At 44.2% G+C, this 24,977-nt stretch overlaps 3 protein-coding genes across 16 annotated transcripts in view; 2 read left to right on the top strand and 1 right to left on the bottom strand.

Annotated features, from left to right (window-relative positions):
• The window catches only part of LOC118079504 (uncharacterized), a 43,794-nt gene extending 38,853 nt beyond the window's left edge, over positions 1-4,941 (bottom strand). For all 6 annotated transcript variants that reach the window (XR_015947828.1, XM_088660713.1, XM_088660712.1 and 3 more), the window contains exons 1-2: positions 4,682-4,941; positions 596-1,850 (exon numbers count right to left, since the gene is read on the bottom strand). Coding sequence is in view for 5 of the 6 variants with exons in the window: in XM_088660713.1 (XP_088516839.1) it covers positions 596-1,850; positions 4,682-4,926 (1,500 nt within the window). In the remaining variant the exon portion in view is untranslated. The remainder of the gene's footprint in view (positions 1-595; positions 1,851-4,681) is intronic.
• LOC132592670 (P-selectin-like) overlaps positions 4,925-24,977 on the top strand; it is a 28,156-nt gene continuing 8,103 nt past the window's right edge. The window contains exons 1-8 of one of the 9 annotated variants that reach the window (XM_088660742.1): positions 4,925-5,100; positions 5,667-5,765; positions 19,252-19,309; positions 19,489-19,536; positions 20,287-20,406; positions 20,893-20,991; positions 22,171-22,257; positions 24,127-24,290. In XM_088660742.1, coding sequence (XP_088516868.1) covers positions 19,288-19,309; positions 19,489-19,536; positions 20,287-20,406; positions 20,893-20,991; positions 22,171-22,257; positions 24,127-24,290 — 540 coding nt within the window. In that variant the 5' untranslated portion in view covers positions 4,925-5,100; positions 5,667-5,765; positions 19,252-19,287. The other 8 variants (XM_088660741.1, XM_088660743.1, XM_088660748.1 and 5 more) reach the window with 8 other exon arrangements.
• On the top strand, positions 9,122-11,120 carry LOC148687429 (uncharacterized). The gene has a single exon (XM_088660738.1). The coding sequence runs from the start codon at positions 9,944-9,946 to the stop codon at positions 11,054-11,056; it is 1,113 nt and encodes a 370-aa protein (XP_088516864.1). The 5' UTR covers positions 9,122-9,943; the 3' UTR covers positions 11,057-11,120.

Here is a 24,977-nt window from a genome sequence, read left to right as displayed (position 1 = left end):
CTTAGATCCGTTTAAGGAGCCATTTGTCACTTAGCTTATATATCTGAGTTTCTACAGCAGAGTAGAAACACACTCACCTGCCCTTCAATCCTGTGTATGAGTTTAATACTGGACAACGTTCAATACTGGGCAATGCATTTAATATTCAAATGGAGAACAGCAGCTCAAGGTTAGATAAGACAGTCTTCTATGATTCTTATGTTACATTCTAACACTATAATAAATGCTTTCTATACCAATGTTTCTGACTAGACTACAACCTCAACCCACTTTCTACTTGAAGTCCAACTTCCTTTGATCCCAGAAGCTACTAGAGCAAGTTTAATTATAGACAGAGGAAGCAGTAGAGGGAACTGGGAATCCAAAGCGAAATGAGAACATGTCTATCTTAAGGCAGCCTTTACGGGTGAAACCTGCAGAAACAGCCAGTTACATTGTGCAAATCAGACACACACAGTATTTATTCCCAAGCTTCTTGGCTGTTGGACATCTTACAGGAATAAAATCTACAGATACCCAGAAGTTAATTAAACCCAGTACATAGAACACGTTTGTACAAATGTATGTAATCATGGGGGGGGGGTGAGTGACTCACCTTCAAATGTGTACATTCTACATCACACAGAGAACACGTATGTGGAAATATTCTTGGAGATGCAGCGTAGTAATCATTCATCATCGACGGAGTTGGCAATCTCTTCAGCCTCTGGGCAACTGCCTGCGAAACAACTGGTAGCCAAGTGGCTTTCACCACACCAATTGGAGGAGGCATCTTATCTCTTTCTGGAGGGAGGCCTAGCAGTGGCCCCTTGTTGGAAGCATCCATGGGGGGAAAGGACTGCGTACTTGGTGTGCTTCTCTGCAATCCCATCTTTCGTATCAGCTCGTTTACCGCATTCATTTGACTACTGGTTAAACCGAAGGGTGCCAAAGACACGAGAGCCGTCTGCTGTGTTGGAAATCCTTTCACGTTCCCTTCAGTTGAAGCATCAGAATTGTAGTTTTTGACCTTGGAAGGAGTTTCAGTATATTCATACCTGCTTCCATGCCCGTAATCGATTACCTTCCACTTCACCATGGTACTATGACCATCGTCACTGTGAAACATTTCCTTTTCTCTGCTCTGAGAAGGTAAACTTGGTAAATGATGAGTCATTTTGCGCATTCGGATGTCTCTCAAAATTAAAGGCAGGTTTTCTGACGTCAGCTGATCACCCGGATACCGACTAAGTTCCTCCAAGTCTTCATTCGATAAGCCAAAGCTTGCTAAGATGCTCAAAGCACTCTCAGTTGTACAACGGTTCTGGATACGTGTGGCTTGTTCTGTAAACTTTCCTGAAGTGATCTGGCTACTATTTACAGGCGGAAATGGATTGTCGCAGTGAGAGGCACATCCCTCTTCTTTCTGCTGCTGCTCTTTTCTAGGATCCATTCCATGTTGCATGACCTGAACATTTGGTCTTGGGAATATTGCCCTCATTTCTGGTTCCATGACCCTTTGAGGCATTCTGCGAGGGGGAGACAGGTGTTCCTTTTGAAAACCATCCGGTCCAGTTCCTGGCCCCAGAAAAGGGGCACACGGCATTGGATCAGGTACATTAGGTCCCCTCGGCCTTGGAGGCATGTTTCCTCTAGGGATAAACATGGCAATTTTCAGAAATGCTTCATTTAACAAAGCATAAGATGCTATAGAATGGGTTGAAGCTACCAAGTTCAACTGGTGAAAAGCCAACAGTGTCTTAATCTGAGCAAGCTGCAAAGGAGGAGGAGGGCCCAACAGAAGTGGGCTGGCAATGCCAAGGTTCAGAGAATTCACAAAAGGTGCAGAATTTTCCAAGAACACCACAAAGCTGAAAGTTAAACACACAAACATTGGATCACATTTATTTTTAATCTACTTTCTAAAATGGTTCTACTGCCTGTAAGTAAATTGTTGGAAAACCACAACTGTTTAATTTTTTTCTCAATAACTTTTTTAACAAAGGGGTTGGGGTTTTTACTCACTTGTCAACTGAAAGTTATTTCATATGTGTTTCAACGCACTACAGCTTTTGAATTTAAAAGGCTTTATATCCCACTCTAAACCAACCAAGCAAACAAGCATTTTCAATTGAAAACCCATGTGATTTTAATGCATTCTAGCCACGAATTAAGTGCAATTTATTTAGGCCATGTAAGGGTATTGGGGGTGCTCTCTGCAAGAAATGGTGATGATCACTCAAAGCCATACATATTTCAGTCTTTATTTACATATGTACAAAGCTGCCGACATCATTCAGCCATCCGTACACTCAGATCCAGGAAGTAACTTTTGGCGGCTTCTTCTCCAACATAAAAGCTTAGGCAGCCCTAATCTCCGCTTCTGTGTTCTACGTTTCCACTCCCGTCTCTCCCTGGCTGACGGGACCTGGGTAATCTCCCCGTTCCCAAGCTGGTGGAGCGGTGCTGAGGCTCCTGCTCAGCATCCCCAAGCCCTTTCACTCCCTGCCTACCGGTACTTCCTGCCACCCCCTCCCCTTCTGCTATTTCCTGTCCTCCTTCTCTCAGCCGTAAGGTCTTGCTGGGCAGTGCCCTGACAGGCCATTAGAAAAATAAGATAATAATTTACACTACAATGATATGGAGAGTGACTAGGCAGCAAGCTCCATTCAATTCAATGTGACTTACTTCCAAGTAATTAGGTAAAGGATTGTCCTATAAAACAATGTATTTGACAATGAAGATGTGCTATAAGCACTATTTATATGACCTCATTCACTGACTAAAGAGGTGTGTGTGTGTGTGTGTGTGTGTGTGTGTGTGTGTGTATGTGTGTGTGTGTGTGTGTGTGTGTGTGTGTATATATATATATATATATATATATATATATATAAATGTCAACTGGCCATATCCGTTAGTATCCACGTTTCACCAAAACCATGTGACTGATTGCATTCAAATTTTGACACAATGCCGCATGCGAATATGAGAGTAACCCCGTACCATTTTCAAAGACAGATGTCACACCTGTGCCAGGCAAAAACCCCAAAAACCCCGTGTTTCAAAACACACCACTCAGACAAAAATGCATGCTGGGAAAAGCACCAGGTTGCAAACCAGCACCCTCTAGCAGCAGCTATACTGGTACTGCACCTATAAAAAACTTCCCTCTCAACAGCACCTCGTTTCCCGTTTACATACTAGGCTGAAGCCTTTACAGACTAGGCCAAATGGAGGTACTGACTTGCCTGGGGGGGGGGTTGAGGGGGACGGGATAGGTCAGGACCACTGTGTTTGAGATCAGCCTAGGCCAAAGAAGCAGTAAAGCAGCTCTTTTCATTTCAAACTAAAGATAAGAGTCCTGATTTCTGAAAGCTGGCCTGGGAGCTGTTTTGGTAGAAGGGAGAGAGGGCTAAATACCAGGGGGGGGGGAATTACAAGCACCGTCCAGTTTGTGCAGAATATCAGCATGTAAGGCGAGTGGACTCTAGACTCATCCCTGGAAATACCAGCCTGATGGGAATTAGGGACACCACAAAAGGTGAACCAACTGCCCTGTGATCTTTGGACGGAGGGTGGTACATAAATTTAATGAAAAGCAGTCAAAGGGGCCCCATCTCAGTCAGCCTCAAGCTCTCCACTAGATGCCCCAATGGGAAGAAACCCACAGGCAGGACCTGGAAGAAGAAGCAGAGGCAAGGAAGGACCAAGAAGCCCAGAGATTTCTCTCTCCCGCCTGGCTTCCTTCTCCCCAAGCCGCCTTTCCCAGCTGCCAACTTTCACGAGGGGCAAGAGTCATCGTTTTTTCTTTGTCTTTTCTGCAGGATACGCGTGGATCCTGGCTAGGGAGTTCATGTCACAGCTGACATGGGTGCCAAAAACAAATCCTGAAAAGGTGAGACAGATTGGGGATGTGTACAGTGTGAGAATAAATGCAAAACCAGAGGAAGCCACAATGGCAAGGCAAGGAGGGAAGAGCCAATAATAACAACAACAACAATAACAACAACAACATAACGTTGTTCTCAGGGCAGCTAGATGTAGCATCGCATGAGGCACTCACTTCCCCCCCACTCACACACACACAAAGAGGGGAGGGTTTCAGTGGGGCCTTATTATTATTATTATTATTATTATTATTATTATTATTATTAATCAGTGCTTTTTCCTAAAATAATGTTTAGGAGCACTCTCATTTTCCCACTCATATTCAAATACTGCCCCTCAATGAGGCCACACTTAGATTCACAAAATGTTTACAGGCAGTGCTGAATTAATGCATAAGGTGAACAAGCTACACCTTTGGGCCCCCAAAAAAAATTAAAGGGGGGAAAAACTGAATGTGCATTTCCAAAATATAGGATGACAACCAATAAAACCAAGCCCCGTGTTTTGTGTTGTGAAGGCTTCCTATTCAACACAAACAGCTGGACACAGCAAGGGCCCCATTCCCTTCAGGAGCTGAGGGCCGCTTCCAACCCCCCTCCCCCCCCCTTCCCGGCGTTGTTCTTTCTTAGGATTTCTGACCATTCCTAGCCTCCCTTGAGGCCTGAGGGGCCCTCAGAGGCGGCTTCCCCCTGGGCGTCCCCGGAGGTCCCCTCGCTTGAGGCCTGAGGGGAACTCAGAGGCGGCTTCCCGGGCGCCGAGGCCTGTCTTACCTCCCGGCGACCCCCCCCCGGAGGTCCCCTCCCTTGAACTTTACCTCCGCCGGGCGCCGCGCTGGGCCTCGGGTCCCGCCTGCGCGGAGGGAAAAGGGGGAAAGAGAGAGGCTCCAGCGAAGGCCGCGGGCGCCGCGCTCCTCCTGCTCCTGCCTCGCCCCCGACGGCGTGGCTGCGCATGCGCGCTCGGAGGTTCCCGGATGGGGACGAGGGGGAAGGGAGAAAGCAGCAGCGGCAGCCGGACATCGGCGGGAAAGGGACGGAGCATGCGCGGGACAAAGCCACGCATGCGCAGGCAGAGAAATCGCCCGGCGAAGCACGCAAGCTTCCGGGTCCCGCAGGTCTCTTCGTCAGGGGCTAATCCCGGGGCTCAAGGACAACGCCGGCTTTTAACTTCGTAGGGCTTTCGCTGCAAGGATTGGTGCTGCTCCGATATATGTTTCCTATGGCTCAGAGGAAATATGTAAAAAGGAATATGTAAATATATATATATAAACCGAAGTTTGTTCTTGGTATGAGCTTTTGTGTGCATGCACACTTCAGATACCTGTCAGGGAATCTCTCACCAAGAACAAACTTAGTTGGTCTCTAAGGTGCTACTGGACAATTCTATTTTTATAGTTACAAGTAGGTAGCCGTGTTGGTCTGACGTACTGTAGTCAAAACAAAATTGCCATAGGGTTTCCCAGATTTACACAGAATACTGCCGCCGACAGCAGTGACCAGGCGTAAAATTGGACAAATGTCCAGGAAAATCCGGGTGTATGTCGGAAGTGCCGATTTTGCTGTTTTCCCATAAAAATAGCTCAAAAACAGCCTTTTTGTGTGTTTTTGCTCCAAAAGCTCAACAACTTTAAGCAAAACTGAAGAGGCTGCCATAACATTTGAACACAACTAAGATAGGGGGAAGGTTACTCATACAAAGCTGTTTATACTATGTCTGCTCCTAAATCATATTCTCAAGCCTTTTTAATGTGCTTTATAATTAACATTTTAAATAAATTAATGTCACATTTTTGTTTTGGTCAGGTTGAAATTTGAACACTCCAGCTTCAATACAGTAGTATCTTGCTTGTCGAACAGCTTGGCTCTGAAACAAATCGGCTCCTGGTCACCACAAACCTGGAAGTAAGTGTTCCGGTTTGTGAATGTTTTTTGGAAGCCAAACGTCCGACGTGGCTTCCGTGGCTTCTGATTGAGTGCAAGAAGCTCTTGTAGCCAATCGGAAGCTATGCCTTGGTTTTCGAACGGTTCTGAGAGTTTAACGGACTCACAGAAGGGATTAAGTTTGACAACCAAGGTATGCCTACTCTCTCTCACTCACACGCATACACACTCACACAAAACTCGTTTCTGATAGCACAAGCAGTGAAACAGTGATTACTTAACTGCTTTAAACAATAATGGTGATGTATGAAGGAAAGCCCCTTCATGGATCAATGCCTTGTCGTGGCGAAGGGGCTTGAATAACTCAGAGAAGCTATGAGCTATGCCATGCAGGGCCACCCAAGATGGACAGGTCATAGTGGAGAGTTTTGACTAAACGTGATCCACCTGGAGAAGGAACTGGCAAGCCACTCCAGTAACCCTGCCAAGAAAACTCCATGGACAAAGACAACAGGCATATAAAAGTTATGACGCTGGAAGATGAGCCCCTCAGGTCGGAAGGCGTCCAACATGCTACTGAGGAAGAGCGGAGGACAAGTACAAGTAGATTCAGAGCTGATGAAGCGGCTGGGCCAAAGCCGAAAGGACGCTCGGTTGCGGATATGCCTGGAAGCGAAAGGAAAGTCCGATGCTGTAAAGAAAAATATTGCATAGGAACCTGGAATGTAAGAACCATGGATAATGGTAAGCTGGATGTGGTCAAAAATGAGATGACAAGAATAAATATCGACATCCTGGGCATCAGTGAACTAAAATGGAAGGGAATGGGCGAATTCAGTTCGGATGACTATCATATCTACTACTGTGGGCAAGAATCCCGTAGTAGAAATGGAGTGGCCCTCATAGTCAACAAAAGAGTGGCAAAAGCTGTAATGGGATGCAATCTCAAAAATGACAGAATGATCTCGATACGAATCCAAGGCAGACCTTTTAACATCACAGTAATCCAAGTTTATGCACCAACTACCGGTGCTGAAGAAAGTGAAATTGTCCAATTCTATGAAGACCTACAACACCTTCTAGAAATGACACCAAAGAAGGATGTTCTTCTCATTACAGGGGATTGGAATGCTAAAGTAGGGAATCAAGAGATAAAAGGAACAACTGGCAAGTTTGGCCTGGGAGTTCAAAATGAAGCAGGGCAAAGGCTAATAGAGTTCTGTCAAGAGAACAAGCTGGTCATCACAAACACTCTCTTCCAACAACACAAGAGACGACTCTACACATGGATATCACCAAATGGGCAGCATCGAAATCAGATTGATTATATTCTCTGCAGCCAAAGATGGAGAAGCTCTATACAGTCAGCAAAAACAAGACCTGGAGCTGACTGTAACTCAGATCATCAGCTTCTTATAGCAAAATTCCATCTTAAACTGAAGAAAGTAGGAAAAACCACTGGGCCAGTAAGATACAATCTGAATCAAATCCCTTATGAATACACAGTGGAAGTGAGGAACAGGTTTAAGGATTTAGATTTGGTGGACAGAGTGCCTGAAGAACTATGGATGGAGGCTCGTAACATTATACAGGAGGCAGCAACGAAAACCATCCCAAGGAAAAGGAAATGCAAGAAAGCAAAATGGCTGTCCAACGAGGCCTTACAAATAGCGGAGGAGAGGAGGCAAGCAAAATGCAAGGGAGATAGGGAAAGATACAGGAAACTGAATGCAGATTTCCAAAAAATAGCAAGGAGAGACAAGAGGGTCTTCTTAAATGAGCAATGCAAAGAAATAGAGGAAAACAATAGAATGGGGAAAACCAGAGATCTGTTCAAGAAAATTGGAGATATGAAAGGAACATTTCGTACAAAGATTACCATAATCAAGGACAAAAGTGGTAAGGACCTAACAGAAGCAGAAGACATCAAGAAGAGGTGGCAAGAATACACAGAGGAATTATACCAGAAAGATATGGAGGTCTCGTACACCCCAGGTAGTGTGGTTGCTGACCTTGAGCCAGACATCTTGGAGAGTGAAGTCAAATGGGCCTTAGAAAGCACTGCTAATGGGACTTCCGACGAGGAAAAATGGTGGGCGCCACGGCGCCACGGAGCTCCTGAAGGCGGCCGAAGTGTTTGCGCTGCCCAAACGGCTCCTGAGCCGCCGAGATCGCCGCTGCTGTCGCGTGAGTGCCGAGGGGTGTCCAGTGGACTGGCCGAGAGATCGCCCCCCCACTCTAGCGCACGCGGCAGATTAAAATCGAGGGCGCCCGACCGACCGTCAACTGTTAATTAGGTGGAACCCCAGAGCCCAGAGGCCTGGGATTTCCCACCTTGCGACACGCCGGGACCTCAAACAGAAAAGAAAAGAAAAGGAGCCATTAACAGCCCCGACCTTTTTGCTGTCGCTGCCGCCACCACTGCCATCGCGCTAGATCTGAAGAGGGAGAAGAGCCCCTTGGAAAGTGGAGCCCCGGACCTGCCATCCTTCCTCCCTGCTGCTGCTGCGCTGCCGCACCGAGGTCGCCCAGCTGCTCGGAGCCCCGGGTCCGGGGAGACCCAAGGGCTAGCGGGGGGTGCGGGGGGAAGGAGAGAGGTCCTAACATAGCTGTCCCGTCGCCGAGCAGCCGCCGCTACCGCCGCTACAGCTGCCGATACCCGGGAGAGGTAGGACGGACTGAGGCCGCGAGGTGACACGCAACTAGGCCTAGGCCCGACCTGAGCCCACTTTCCCGCCGTCTAGCGTGCCAGGAGCCCAGAGGGAGGCCCATTGGAAAGGCCTCGATTTTCCTATATTTTTCAATATATTTTTTTTTCCTCTCTCTCTATATATAATATATATATAGTATTGTTTTTTTTTAACAATATATATATATATAATAATAATAATTTATTTTATTTTTTGATTGAATTATTTTTTAAAAAAATTTTTTTTAAAAAAAAGATAAATAAATAAATATTTTTTTTCCTAGATTTTATTTGTAATATATATTTAAATATTTTTATAAGTTATATATATACTTCTCTTTTCTCCTTTTTCCCCTTTTTATAAAAAATTTTTCCCCTATAAAAATAATAAATAGAAATATATATTTTTTCCTTCTCTTCCCCCCTTTTTTTAAAAAAAATATATTATTATTATTAATAATAATTTATTTAATTGTTTTCTTTAACCTATATCTTAGTATTATTACCATTTACCCCCTCCACCTTCCACCCACTCTTTGCATACACTTCAATCCTTTAAAAAATAACAAAACAAAGACAATACCAACGTCTTCTCCCCCCCCAAGTTCCCAGTCCTTTTACTACGTTTTTACCTTTTTAAAGCTGTTGTTCTACCCTTCCTAACCTTTTTTACCTTAGCTTCATATTATTCCTTCTTCTTCACTGCATAATACTCCTTAAAACCCTCCCCAGACACTTAACCCTCCCTACATAGCCTCTCCTTATTTTTACCTTCCATTCCACTTGTTACTTCCCACCTCCACCTTTGTCTTCTGTTCTTTCTCTCTCTTTCCTTTTCGGTCCCTTCTCCCCCCCCTTTCTTTTCTTTTCTTTTCTTTTTTTCTTTTTAAATCGAACCCCTCCATCTAGTCTGTTTATCAACTTGTCTCCAATAGGGAAACCTTTCCTCCCATCTATCACCTCCCTCTACAACAAACACCCCTATTTTACCTTTATCTTATTCCCCTCATTCCAATACATAAACCTTCCCCTTAAACCCCTTCCCAGTCACTCAATTTCCCCTTTAATCATCTCTTCCCTATCTCCCCCTCCTACCTCACTTCTCACCCCCCCCCCACCCCTACTCTTGTTTTATACCTTCTTTGCTTGCTGGAGTGCTCTTTTGCTCGTCTCTGAATTGAACCCCCCCCTTTTCTTCTTTTTTCTTTCTTTTCCCCACCTGTTTGTTTGTCTGCTCTCACCTGTTTTTTGTTTTTTGTTTTTTGTCTATCTGTCCATTGGTCTACCCGCCTCTCTGAGTACCTGACCACCGCTTTGACAGCACTGTTGAGGCGAACACGACAACCTCAGAGAAGTCTTTATAACATTGCCAAGGCATGACACAAATGATTGCCTAAACTGAACGCTCTGCAGAAGCCACCAGTCAACAACGCCTGATTAATCCATTATCCAACACCCAGAAATCATCATCGCCATAACTTCTAATCGCAACACGTCCCACTCCAAGAGAATGCCAAACAAACCTCAAACCAAAAACGTCAAGGAGATGAAGGTGTCACCAACTAAAAAGATGACAAAAAACACTGAGACCGCAACACCTCCTCAAAATGATGAAATATTACAACACCTAAGAGAAATGGAAGAGAGGATGACAAGTAAATTGGAAGCTGCAGTGGAAAACGCAACGACCCCTATACAGCTACTAATCAGCAATCTTACCTCCAGAGTGGAAGCTCTAGAAAAGAAGAATCAACTGCAAGAAAGAACAATAGAGCAATACCGGGATGAAACCACACGCATGAATGAGAAATTGTGCGAACTGGAAAGAGAAAACGAAGAACTGAGAATTAAACAAGCAGACATCGAAGACCGAAACAGACGCTGCAATATCCGCTTCCGCAACTTCCCAGAAAAAGCTGAGGAGAAAAGCCCAGCAGACCTAATTGTGAGCTGGTTGAAAGATACAATCCCAAATCTGACACTCGAGGTATCCGATCTGGAAAGGGCACACAGAGCTCTAAAACCTCTGCCAAAACCTGGTGCCCACCCAAGAGACATCATAGTGTGCTTTTCACGCTACAGAAAAAAGGAGGAGATATGGAACAGCCTCAGGAACTCAACCAACCTCCGATACAAAGACAATTCCATATTGGTCCTGCAAGATCTATCCCAGGACACCCTAAATCGGAGGAAAAGCCTACGTCCGTACACTCAGCTTCTTCAGCAGAAAGGGATTCGGTACCGTTGGGGCTTTCCCTTCCGTCTCATCGTGGCAACCGATACAACGCAATACATGGCTACCAACGAAACGGAAACCCAACAACTATTGAGGAACCTTGGGCTCGACCCTCCATCGAACCAGCAACAGAAAGACTTACCAAGTGACAGCCGAGATCAAGAAAATGGAACAACAGTACATGAATGGATGGAAGTAAAGAGGGGAAAGAGACAACAGAAGCAATACGTCAAGACTCGCCGATTCAATCATCTACCATCGCGCACAAAATCATTCTACCGAACATTCTCCACAGGACGCCAAACCATGATCAACCGACCCAAAACATCACTGAAGAACAACCCTACTACTACTACTGCTACTACAACAACAACCACAGCTGAATGAGGCAACTGGAAAACATCTCGAACTGCAAGACTGGTGATTCCCCTCCCCCCCCTCCCCATAGGCCTTGAACATAACTAACATCATCAATATCCCACCCAACACCACCCCTCCATAGAACCTACCCCCATCCCAACCCCACCCCAACACCAGTCCAGATAACCTCAATCACATTCCCCATCAACCACAACCCATATCTCCAGAATCCCTTTCATACCAAACAAGAGAAAAACAACTCCCCCAACATCCATAACACAACTCACTATCAGGCTAAAACATGATACCTATTCAACAACATGGTGGCACCAGAGCGCGCCAACACATACACACACTCTAACACATCAGTGATGTTGCTATTAACATTGGCAACATTGCTCACGAACCTTATACCTGACGCTACCATTATAAAACCACTCTACACCGTCTCGCTGATCACCCCCTGTCACAAACGACAAAGGGGAAGGCCTGTCCTTGAGTACAGCCCTTCACATCAGCCGAGACCAAGGACCAACCGGCTAATCGCCAAAAGGTCCAAAATACCCCAAACGAACACCTATATAACTACATATAGGAAACCCTCTATAACTTACCTCCCACTCTTTAACCCGATTCTAATTCTGATCCCATTGAACCCCCACCTGCCACATCATAAGTCAGCGCAACTCCAATGGTTCAATACACGACACGAAGTGAGGGACATAGGACAACCCAAACGGGTTGGCAAGGAACCATCCTACAGAATAAATAAACAAGATGGCTAGCTTAAAAGCAATCACACTAAATGTGAGGGGGCTGGGAAACCCAATCAAGAGAAAACGTATCACCTCATACATAAATACCATGAAACCACACATCACCTTCCTACAAGAAATACACAACCCACCCAAAGGGAACAAACTCCTGAATGACCCTCGTTTTAGTCAACAATGGGTAGCACAAGGCTCAGGAAAGGCCCGCGGAGTAGCTGTAATAATTAGTAGGGACTTAAATTTCAACGCCACAACAGTCCTAAAGGACAAAAAAGGTAGATTCATTTTCATTAAAGGAATACTAGATGGCAAAATTAAACTGACAATCGGCTCATTATATGGCCCTAACTCGAGACAACTTGAATTCTTTCAAAAAACACTAAACAAGTTCCTTTCTTTCTCTGAGGGGGAAGCAATTCTAGGAGGCGACCTTAACTTAAATATTAAGGGCATAACTCTGGAAAACACACATCCTGTAAACTCACAGGCAACCCTCCTCAACCCTCCCTCCCAAACAACTAAGGCTTCTTACAAGTTACTAAAAATGTTAAAAAACAGGGGTCTTTATGACATTTGGGGCGAACACAACCCGGGAGACATCACCCACACATTCCAGTCCGGACGTCATGGTACAACGTCCAGACTGGACAGCATCCTGCTCACACAGGGTCTGATCCCCTTGGTAGAATCAACAAACATAGGCAGCATCAAAATCACAGATCATGCCCCAGTAGAAGTCACTGTTAAAATAGGTGAAGAAACGCAAACTACTCCATCATGGTCTTTCAGTCCCATTCTAACCACAAACACCCAAATTAGAGCAAGTATCACAAAAACTCTCCAAAACTATTTTAAGGAGAATGATGTAGACAATATAAATACCCCCCTCTTATGGGACGCTATGAAAGCGGTGACCAGAGGAGTTTGCATAAAAGAGAAAGCACTCCTTAAAAAACAAACCTCTTCAAAAATTAACAAAATAGAACAAGACATCACTGCCCTCTCATCACGTTACAAACAAACAGGTTCCAAAAAACTACTTAAACTTCTAGAACAAAAGAGAAGAGAATTAGACTCCTTAGAAATCAACAAAACAATGATCAATATTTTATATTCTAAACAGCGCTTCTATGAGTATGGAGGGAAAAACTCCAGACTATTAGCAAATAGATGCAGGAAAAAAGCACTTAAAACAAGAATACACTGCATCGCCAAAAAAGACGGCAACGTGACATTTTCCCCGAAAGAAATAACCTCTGAATTTGCAGAATTCTACTCCAATCTGTACACTTCTCACAACCCAACTGAGGAGGGAATTAGAAAATTCCTGGCAGAACTGACCATGCCCACCTTAACCAACGAGGAACAGGAATTTATGGACAGCCCTATCACCCCTGAGGAAATAGATACGGTCCTTAAAAACTTGAAACCACATAAAGCCCCGGGCCCAGACGGCTTCACGGCAGAATTCTATAAAAAATTCAAAGAACCCCTGATGCCCTACATGATACGCCTATTCAATGATATCATGAAAGGGGGGCTCATTCCCAAAACATGGAATCAATCTAAAATAGTCTCCATCCCAAAACCATTAAAGGACAACCTCAAAGTAGAATCTTACCGCCCAATTTCATTAATAAATCAGGATTACAAGATATTCACATCAATATTGGCCAATCGTTTAAAAATCTTTCTAGGCAATTTAATAGTCCCAGACCAGACTGGCTTCGTCCCTGGTCGCAATATTACAGACCCCATCAGGAAACTACTAAACTTAATCAACCACAGTAAGGCAACTAAACTTCCACTGACAATTATGTCCCTAGATATCCTCAAAGCTTTTGATTGCTTGGAGTGGAAATACTTATTAGCAGTACTAACTAACATGAAATTTGGCCCCAACTTCCTACAAATCCTCAAACAAATATATTCCCAAGCCTCAGCAAAATGCAGAATTAATAATATGGACTCAAACACCATAGCAATTCAAAGAGGCACAAAACAAGGATGCCCGCTGTCTCCATTCCTATTCATCCTAGCTTTGGAGCCCCTAGCAATCCGAATCCGAGCAGCCACAGACATCAAGGGAGTGGAAATAAAAGGCAAAAATTATAAATTAGGGCTCTTTGCAGATGACCTGATGGTCACAACATCAGACCCATTAAATACAGCAACCTCCCTAATCAGAGAACTCAACACATTTGCAATGGTGTCGGGCCTACAGGTAAACTTTGGAAAATCAGAAGCCATGTGCTTCAACACCCCTCCCCATATCCAAAAAGAACTTACTAATATCACCAAAATAAAACTTTGTCATACCAAATTCAGATATCTAGGGGTACAAATAACCAAGAACCTCAATAAATTATACCTCCATAATTACAAGCCCATGTGGCGACAAATAAACAAAGACCTAAAGAAATGGGACAGTATGAGTTTCACTCTTTCAGACAGAATAGCCATCGTCAAAATGGTCACCCTCCCAAAACTGACATACTTATTCCAAACCCTCCCAATCTGGATCCCCCCAACCCAACTTCGCAAATGGCAGGGAAAATTACATTCTTTTATTTTCTCACATAAAAAACCAAGGATTGGCACCAAATACCTTCACCTCCCCACCTCAGTAGGAGGATGGGGAATCCCCAACATAGAAACATACTACAACGCCAACCAAATACGCCATATAATCCCATATATACTACAAGACGAGACAAAACAATGGGTACATCTGGAGAGGGACTCAATTGAAAATATCTGCACCACAGCATATCCATTTCTCCCAAACAAATTAAGGAAGATTCCCACAACACTCAACAGATACACACAAACCATGTTCAAAACATGGAAAGCAGAAACTAGTAAACTATCTCCATCCCCATCCCCATTAATTCCCCTGGCTTACCATCCCTTGTTCCATCATGCAGCACAAAACCTCCAGATGAAGACCTGGCAAACCAAAGGTTTACATCGCTTAATAGACTTTTATAAAGACAACAAACCTTTGTCACCACAAGAAATACAGGACAAACTAGAAGACATCCCAATGTCCTGGTTAGCACAACATCAACTACATGCCTTTCTGAACAACCCAACTGTAAAACCAGCAGCAACTAGACCCCTGACAGCTTTCGAAAGCCTCCTCCAATTGCCAAAAGGACACGGAAAAGGGATGGTATCTGCAATTTACAAGATACTGATTCAGAATCCCATAGATCCCCTGGACAAGATAAAACGACAATGGGAGGATGACATAGGATATGAAATCAACCCTACCCAATGGACTAAAATGTGGTCGAAACCCCCTTTCAAATCTATATCAATGAAAAGAAAAGAACTCTCATTGAAACTAACTCACAGATGGTACCTGACTCCACGAAAATTATCACTAATACGATCAGGAATCTCATCAAAATGTTGGAGAGGATGCACTTCCACAGGCACGTACCTCCACATGTGGTGGGAGTGCCCTAAAATTCAATCATTCTGGAAGACATCCATGCAAGAAATTTGTAACATAACTAAGCAAGTGCTAGAAATTACCCCAGAATTGGTTTTACTAAATATCTTTCAAGATAACAACGCTCACGCAAATCATAAAGAACTTATAATCCATCTGTTGTCAGCAACCAGAAGCATCATAGCCAGGCACTGGAGGGACTTATCGGGAGTGGGCTTGGACCAATGGTACCAAGTTGTATGGGAAACAGCCCTGCTAGAAAAACTGACCAGTAAGCTGAAACTGACACGGGGACAAACAGAAGAAGACACCTTCACCCCAGTATGGTTCCCCTTCATCACTTATACAACCCAACAGGACAATGACAAACACTTACCGTCAGCATACAAATCAATATGGCTAACTTGATCAAAACACCCTCCCTCCCCACTCACGCAAGAAATTAAGGATCATCACAGCCAACCATAAACAAACAACCACATTCTAAGACACATCCTGACCTCTCTCACCAACAAAGAAGCACGAACAAACAACAGAGAACCTGCACAAACGACGCTGACGCCGAACCCCTACACATATCAAGAAAAACAGAAACATCGGCAATCCACCACACCCAACTCCCCATCCCACCTACCTCTTTCCCCCCCTTTCCCCCCTTCCTCATAATGTCTCAACAAGTTAAAAATTGATGTGTAAAAATGATGCATGAAAAAAAAAAACCGAGACATTGCACTACCTTTGTAATCTAAGAAAATCTTTAATAAAAATAATTATAAAAAAAAAAAAGAAAGCACTGCTAATAACAAGGCCAGTGGAAGTGATTATATTCCAGCTGAACTATTTAAAATTTTAAAAGATGATGCTGTTAAGGTGCTACACCCAATATGCCAGCAAGTTTGGAAAACTCAGCAATGGCCAGAGGATTGGAGAAGATCAGTCTACATCCCAATTCCAAAGAAGGGCAGTGCCAAAGAATGCTCCAACTACCACACAATTGCGCTCATTTCACACGCTAGCAAGGTTATGCTTAAAATTCTACAAGGCAGGCTTAGGCAGTATGTGGACCGAGAACTCCCAGAAGTGCAAGCTGGATTTCAAAAGGGCAGAGGAACCAGAGACCAAATAGCAAACATGCGCTGGATTATGGAGAAAGCTAGAGAGTTCCAGAAAAACGTCTACTTCTGCTTCATTGACTATGCAAAAGCCTTTGACTGTGTCGACCACAGCAAACTATGGCAAGTTCTTAAAGAAATGGGAGTGCCTGATCACCTCATCTGTCTCCTGAGAAATCTCTATGTGGGACAAGAAGCTACAGTTAGAACAGGATATGGAACAACTGAGTGGTTCAAAATTGGGAAAGGAGTACGACAAGGTTGTATATTGTCTCCCTGCTTATTTAACTTATATGCAGAATTCATCATGCAAAAGGCTGGACTAGATGAATCCCAAGCCGGAATTAAGATTGCCGGAAGAAATATCAACAACCTCAGATATGCAGATGACACAACCTTGATGGCAGAAAGCGAGGAGGAATTAAAGAACCTTTTAATGAGGGTGAAAGAGGAGAGCGCAAAATATGGTCTGAAGCTCAACATCAAAAAAACCAAGATCATGGCCACTGGTCCCATCACCTCCTGGCAAATAGAAGGGGAAGAAATGGAGGCAGTGAGAGATTTTACTTTCTTGGGCTCCTTGATCACTGCAGATGGTGACAGCAGTCACGAAATTAAAAGACGCCTGCTTCTTGGGAGAAAAGCAATGACAAACCTAGACAGCATCTTAAAAAGCAGAGACATCACCTTGCCGACAAAGGTCCGTATAGTTAAAGCTATGGTTTTCCCAGTAGTGATGTATGGAAGTGAGAGCTGGACCATAAAGAAGGCTGATCGCCGAAGAATTGATGCTTTTGAATTATGGTGCTGGAGGAGACTCTTGAGAGTCCCATGGACTGCAAGAAGATCAAACCTATCCATTCTTAAGGAAATCAGCCCTGAGTGCTCCCTGGAAGGACAGATCGTGAAGCTCAGGCTCCAATACTTTGGCCACCTCATGAGAAGAGAAGAATCCTTGGAAAAGACCCTGATGTTGGGAAAGATTGAGGGCACTAGGAGAAGGGGACGACAGAGGACAAGATGGTTGGACAGTGTTCTCGAAGCTACGAACATGAGTTTGACCAAATTGCGGGAGGCAGTGCAAGACAGGAGTGCCTGGCGTGCTATGGTCCATGGGGTCACGAAGAGTCGGACACGACTAAACGACTAAACAACAAAATGAAGGAAAGGGACCCAGGTGGCGCTGTGGTTAAACTACTGAGCCTAGGGCTTGCTGATCAGAAGGTCGGCGGTTCAAATCCCTGTGACGGGGTGAGCTCCTGTTGCTTGGTCCCAGCTCCTGCCAACCTAGCAGTTCGAATGCACGTCAAAATGCAAGTAGATAAATAGGAAGTGCTACAGTGGGAAGGTAAACGGCGTTTCCATGTGCTGCTCTGGTTCGCCAGAAGTGGCTTTGTCATGCTGGCCACATGACCTGGAAGCTATACGCCGGCTCCCTCGGCCAATAATGCGAGATGAGCGCGCAACCCCAGAGTCGGTCACGACTGGACCTAATGGTCAGGGGTCCCTTTACCTTTACCTTTATGAAGGAAATAGCATTATAAAAACATCCTCAGAGTTTCCTTATTAGTCTTTGTGCAACCAAAGCAATACATTTTATGGACAAAAAAAGTATTGTGTTATTGAGAACCACACTACACTTTAACAGATACCTGCAGCATTCTATAGACATGACAGACATGATAGACTCCCCTGCTGAGCGCCTGAGGGCCCCTGTCCTGCCACTTACCACCTGGCCTAGGGTGAAGCCTGACGGGCTTCATAAAGGACGGCTGCTGCTGCGGGGCAGAGAGGGCTTCATTTTTTGATTTTTTGTTGGTTTTTTTAAACTGCTGTTATTTTTTACCTATGTCATTTTAAACTGTGATATTAATGCTGTATTCTTAGTTTTAGATTTTGATTTATGTGGAAATTGTTTTCCATTTGGTTGTGTATTTTTTTTGATGTGGTTTATGGAAGTGAGAGCTGGACCAGAAAGAAGGCTGATCGCCGAATAATGGATGCTTTTGAATTCTGGTGCTGGAGGAGACTCTTGAAAGTTCCATGGACTGCAAGAAGATCAAACCTGTCCATTCTGAAGGAAATCAGCCCTGAGTGCTCACTGGAAGGACAGATCGTGAAGCTGAGGCTCCAATACTTTGGCCACCTCATGAGAAGACTCCCTGGAAAAGACCTTGGTGTTGGGAAAGATGGAGGGCACTAGGAGAAGGGGACATCAGAAGACAAGATGGTTGGACAGTGTTCTCGAAGCTACGAACATGAGTTTGACCAAACTGCGGGAGGCAGTGCAAGACAGGAGTGCCTGGTGTGCTCTGGTCCATGGGGCCACGAAGAGTTGGACACGACTAAACGACTAAACAACAACAACAACAATTTATTATTTATTACTTTTGTAACTATGTAAATCTTGTCATGTTGTAAGCCGCCTTGAGCATTGTTTTTAACTGTGGAAAGGCGGCATACAAATAAAATGATGGTGGTGATAATGATGATATTCAGGAGTGGGATTGTAGAGAGGTAGATCAGAGGGATAAGAAATGCAGCAAAGTGCATTGTTACAGTAACTCACTCTAACAATAAAATAAAAAAATTCCTTCAGTAGCACCTTAAAGACCAACTAAGTTTTTATTTTGGTATGAGCTTTCGTGCATGCACACGAAAGCTCATACCAAAATAAAAACTTAGTTGGTCTTTAAGGTGCTACTGAAGGAATTTTTTTATTTTACTTCGACCCAGACCAACACGGCTACCTACCTGTAACCATCACTCTAACAATGACATTAACTGGGAGAGGGTCCCCATGACAACACTGCCTATGAATTGCCCATTGTGACTCAGCTTTGAAATAAGGCATTGACTTCACTGTCTACTTTATAGTCCCACAGGCTGAGAATAAAATAAGAAACCAGTTCAATGGCCCCTAAAGAGCCACAAGGTAAATCCCTTCAGTTACCATTTTCTCTTCGCAGGAGATTTACTGACTCGATACGGTCCCCCTAGTACATTGTACTGGAGACTCTTGACAGAGCTGAGATATTTCGGGCTGTTGTTTTTGTGTAGATCATATCATATATCATAATATCATATTACAATACTCATGTTTTCTTTATATAGGTGAGAAGCCAGTGAAAGCCCCAAAAAAACGAGCAAGAAAAGCATCAGGTCTGTATTATAATGGGGAGGACCAAAGTGAGGACAAAAATCTTCTATAGGTCCAGGGGATCCACCAGGTCCAACTGAGGAGCAATGAACTTGAGCTTGTATCCACCATCTGCTGCTTGCAGTGAACAGCCCCAGGGTGAACTGAAAGCTGTCCTTGATGGGCCCTATCCACTGCTGCAGCCCCTTCCACTTACTTGAGGGAGGGCAGCAAGATGAACTCCACAACCCCAATCTTCCCCTGAGTATGCTGTGCCCTTGTTCCAGGCCAGGGTAACAGACACATGGAGGGTGCCCAATCCACTCTGCTAGTTGAGGATCAAAGGTCTCAATGTGAAGTCTCTCCCCAGCTCTACCTTTCAATATAAGAACATTAAGCTTAGTGGGTGGAGTGGGGCACTTAATCTCAGGGTCATGGGTTTGAGCCCCACATTGGGAAAATATTCCTGCATTGCAGGGGGTTTGACTGGATGACCCTTGTGGTCCCTTACACCTCTACAGGTCTATGATTCTATGAGAGCATAGCAAGAGCTTACTGGGTCAGACCAGAATCCTTCATCCACTTAACCTCCCAAGGGTCCGGCCCCCTGGCATTTCACAGTGGAGCAAACCCCCCCAGGCTTAGGAAGCTGACTGCCATATGCTGATCTAGGTGGGTTGCCAGAGTTTATGGGGAATTTATTGACTTGGGTGGCACTGGGATGTTGTCTGTTGATGGCTAAAGCAGAATTTTCTCTCTTCCTTTCCATCAAGGAAAAAGAACACGTTTCAGGAAACGTATGAAAAGAATTCTTAAATCTCCTTTTTGCCTGTATGCTGGCGGACTGTTTGTGATGGGCTCCATTATAGGGGCAACAATGCTGACCTACCTATGTAAGTTCCAGTCTTCCAGGGAAATATAAAAGGGTAATGGGCAGAATTACAATTCACTCTTGCTCGCTTCATTTCAGTGTAGACCTTTAAAAGGAAAGGATGGGTTCTGGTCTCCACTAAGCCCTTTCACACCCCCCCCCCCCGATTTCAGTCGGTGAGATAAACATGTAATATACTCTCTCCCATTGAAACCAGTGGCACTGTAGGTTGTCCCTGCAGAAATGCTGTGTGTGTGTGTGTGTGTGTGAGCGCACATATATGAAAATATTGGGGTAAGGACTCTAAACAAGATCTTGAGGCTGAAAAATGGGTCTTCCTGGTGGAGAAATAATTCCTTTACAAATTTTGCGAAGTACGTTACATACTTAAACTTCTACCACAGAAGTCTCAATCCAAATGCAACCTAATCCCCTCCAAGTGGGTGCTGGGGGAAGTAGAGCTATTCTCCCACATGTGATGAACAACTTTCCCCACCATCACCTTTAGATGTTAAGGAACTGCAAAGGAGAGCCATATTTGAAGAAGGAACGTCAAGGATTCTGAAAACGATAGAATCCCTCTATCCAGATCTTTGTGGGGCAGATGGTAAGTCATATGTTATTTTTTGTCAGGAGCTCCTTCCATGGCCCACCAAATGTGATTTCTTCTCATTGCTCAGTTGAGAGAAGTTGAAGAGGAATGGGTGGGTTGCCTCAAGCTCATTCTATTCTTAACTTCTCCATAAGCATGGTGTGTGTGTAGGTGGGGGGAAAAATATTGGTATAAGAAATAAAATTCCTGGATGCCAAAATCCAAGTTTGAGGCAAGTACCCATTGATGAGGGAACCCAGCAGTGATTTACAGTCACAAAATATGTAGCAACTGTCAGCATGAAAGTATAGGCTGCTAGACCTTTAAAATAGGCTCTTCCTAGTGAGTTCCAAAGTTTCCCTCTTCCCTCAGCATAGGGGGAGACCACATACTTGGTAAGTTAAAGAATGATTTGCTTGCAAACTCTTCAAAGGTCAGATATATGTGCTTCGGAAAAAGTGCACGGTAGGAAAAGTTAGCTTAGCAACAATGTGGAGGAATTTCCTAGTTTCCTACAGGAACTCAAGAGTGGCTCATGAGAAGCATGTGGCTGAGCTTGAGCAACCAGGTCAAACCTCTTCGCATGCTGAGCTTCTCAAGTAGCCTGGGGGGAAACAATAGGCTTGATTACCTCTTTCTTCCCAATATAGCTGAGTCTGGCAGGACAGCATACTCTATGGCTTGAACACCTTAATGCATTATTTAGAGTTCAGCATGTTGGTTACATGAGGCTGATTAACCTACGTTTTGGAGTTGTAGAGTTGGAAGGGATCCCAAGGGTCTTCTAGCTCAACCCCATGCAGTGCAAGAATCTTTCACCCAATGTGGGGTTCAAATCCACAACCCTGAGATTAAGAGTCTCATGCTCTACTGACTGAGCTATCCAGAAGCTCCAGGAAAGGACAGCAGCTGAGTGGATGTGCAAATGTCATTGTTGTTGTTGTTTTTGGAAAGGGCCCAGGTTCAATTTTGAGCATCTCCTGGCAGAGGTGGGAATGACCTTTTCCAGAAGCCCTGGAGAGCCATTGCTAGTCAGCATAGGCAACTCTCATCAAGATTAATGAATGGTCTGAATATAAGGCAGCTTTCTAGGTTCCTATATATGAAAAGTAAATATTAGATATTGAGAAACATGGCTTTTCAGTATGGCTTGTTTGAGATTCCTCCTGATTTCAATTGTTGCAACTCTCTTAGATATCACCAAATTCAAGAAAGCTGAGAATTTATCTATGGCGATATTCGAAGAGAGAAGGAAAATCAATGAAATAGATCATGCTATTCGTAAGTTACTCAGAAACCACTTTTATTGGTCGAAGTCAAGGTGCCAGAAATTTTGATGCAATAGGCGATTTCTGAGCCATTGGGATGGACTTCACTTTTCCATTACAGACTAGAATGACCCCTTCTGGTGCCAATCCCATTCTGAAATATCAGTCAGATTAGCGGACCTGGAAACAGAGAATGGGTAGCTCTCTTCAGGTGTTTTAAGTGACCACGTGTGCAGAGGGCTGTAGGGATGAGCATACTAGCTCTGGCCCACTAGGGCTCTTTCCTGTGAAATTGCAGGGTGACATAGGGAAGGTCACAAGTTCTCTCTGTACTATATACAAGTTCTCTATTAGGTACAGGATTATAAATAGTATGGGCACAGTCAAAGAGGCCATGTTGTTAAGCCTTTCTGGGCAACGGCTCCATTCCAGTGGAAACCTAGCCGGATGGGTGGGGTATTATTATTATTATTATTATTATTATTATTATTATTATTATTGTTACGGATGTCTGGTTAATACCATAGTCCTTTGAAGAACAAGCGGGTGTATTAGCATGATGAAATCAGGAGGCTGATTTGGAGGACACAGTTGTCTGTTGAGGCACTTGTCCTAAGGGCCAAATTCTGTGCCTGACTCACGAATCAATGACCAGTCCCCACATGTCCTCCTTTCCATGCTAAGGGAATTCATCCTGAGGAAGGACAGAGGAGCCTGTGAAATACGAAAAAAGTTTTTTCTTTCCCATCTTGTCAGTACTACAGCTTTTGTTTCCTGTGTTTCCTATGGGTTGTTCTAGTTTTTTGGGTATATTACTCTGTACTCAAAAACAGTTCTGAACTGTCTAGAAGGAATTGGCTACAGGAAGGTCAAATTTCACAAGGTGCAAGGGAATTTCGCTCCCTTGCACCTCTCAGTCTGTGTCTGGTACTTTTGGCTGTTGACCCAAATGTCTTGGAAAGCTGGCTAGTGAATTTTTAATGGGTGCAAAAAGAGAAAGAGGGAAGGAAATGAATGGTACTTCTCAGACCAAATCAGCTATGCGCAGATCCCTGAGCAAAGAGGTTATATGCTGAGAAGGCCTCACTCCTGTCAGAAATCATGCTGCAGCATTTGGCAACAACTGCAGGTCAAGCACGAGGGAAGCCTCATCTAGAGCATATTGCAGTAATCCAGTCTTGAGCTGAGCAAATTATAAACTGTTGTGGGAAGGAATCCTGGTCCAGGAATGACCTGTTGAACTAGCTGCAGTTGGTAAAAGCAACTTCTAACCATTGGGGCATCTACCATGGCCCTCTCCTCTACCTTCCCCCAAAAGGGAACATTGGCAACAGCCCATAGCTGTTCCAATCCAAAGGGTTCAGAGTTGCTTTCTTTAGGAGTGGTCACACCACTGCTTCCTTCAATGCAGCAGGGACCACCCCCTCATGCAGCAACGCATTAACCACAATCTGGACCCAGCCAGTCAGCCCCCTCTGATAGATTTGATAAGCCAGGAGGGATTGGAGTTGAGGGGCCATGTGGTTGGATGCATTGCTGCCAGTACTTTGTTCACGTCAGCTAATTGCATAACTGACCCCACAAAACATCCTCTCTAGAGGCACGGGGTTCTTCAACTGGAGATGCAACATTTGGGGAAACAAATGCACTCTGAAGTTGATCCACTTTATCCTTTAAATGCATAGCCAGTGGGTCCTAGTGGGTCTTTGGGGACAATGCTAGATTTTCTTCAGTGGGGGTGGTTACCCCACCCAAGCAGCTCCCGAAGTTCCCCCTAATATCAGTGTTTTAAACTCTGCAGAGTCCTACAAGCTGGCTTCTCCTAAAACCTCACTTGTCCTTTCTCTCTTTTTATTCCTCACATTCTGGGCATTGCTGAAAGGTGAAATTGAGCAGAGGTTACATGAGGAATGGGTTGTTTGGCATGGAGCCCTATATCTATTTGACTTCATTGCCACCCCAAGGACTTGGAAACAGTGCATACAACTCTGTAACAGCATGAAATACAATACAAAATTGATATGTATTGAAAATGAGGAGGAGGAGGTGAGTAGATCATGCAATAAATTCTTAAGAGACAATGGAGGAGTGTGACTTTGGGGGTAGATTACAGCCTCTTCTGTGGTTGTAGAGACTGGTAAGGGACAGACACGTTTTGTTGCAGCTCTGGCATTATATATACATATAATATATAAGAGGTAGGATTGCCCATCACAGCAGGATGATGCGTCATCCTGATCCTCTGGGTAACTTGCCATCATGTGTAAGTGGGAACATTATGGCTTCCTGCTCCTCTGATCCATGAGCAAGAGTCAGAAACCTCTTTACAAGGACTCAAGTTCAGGATACAATTGTATGGAGAGACCAGGAATAATGAGACCTGGGAAACTGGGATTTGAACCCCCACTGTGGCATGAAGCTTACTGGTCAGGGCTGCCTTCCATTCTAACTTACCCCATGGGACTGTCGTGAGGACAAATGGGGAGAGGAGAAGGGCATGCAGCACCTTGAGCTCCTTTGGAGGAAAAGGTTGCATATTAGTGTTGGTATTTATTTATTCCATTTATCAAAAGATTCCTTCATCAAAAGAACCCAGGGTGGTGTACAACATTAAAAACACATTATAGAATATCAGTAATAGAAACACAATAAAATAATAAAAAAGCGTACTAACTGACAGCCTGATACTTTTACAGGCTATAGATTATTTAACAGGCTATAGATTATTTAATA

This window comes from Zootoca vivipara, chromosome Z1 (genome assembly GCF_965207765.1).
Source record: "Zootoca vivipara chromosome Z1, rZooViv2.hap1.1, whole genome shotgun sequence".
Classification (NCBI taxonomy): Eukaryota; Metazoa; Chordata; class Lepidosauria; order Squamata; family Lacertidae; genus Zootoca; species Zootoca vivipara.
The sequence above is the reverse complement of the archived record's forward strand: the minus strand, read 5'-3'. Positions and strand labels throughout refer to the sequence as shown.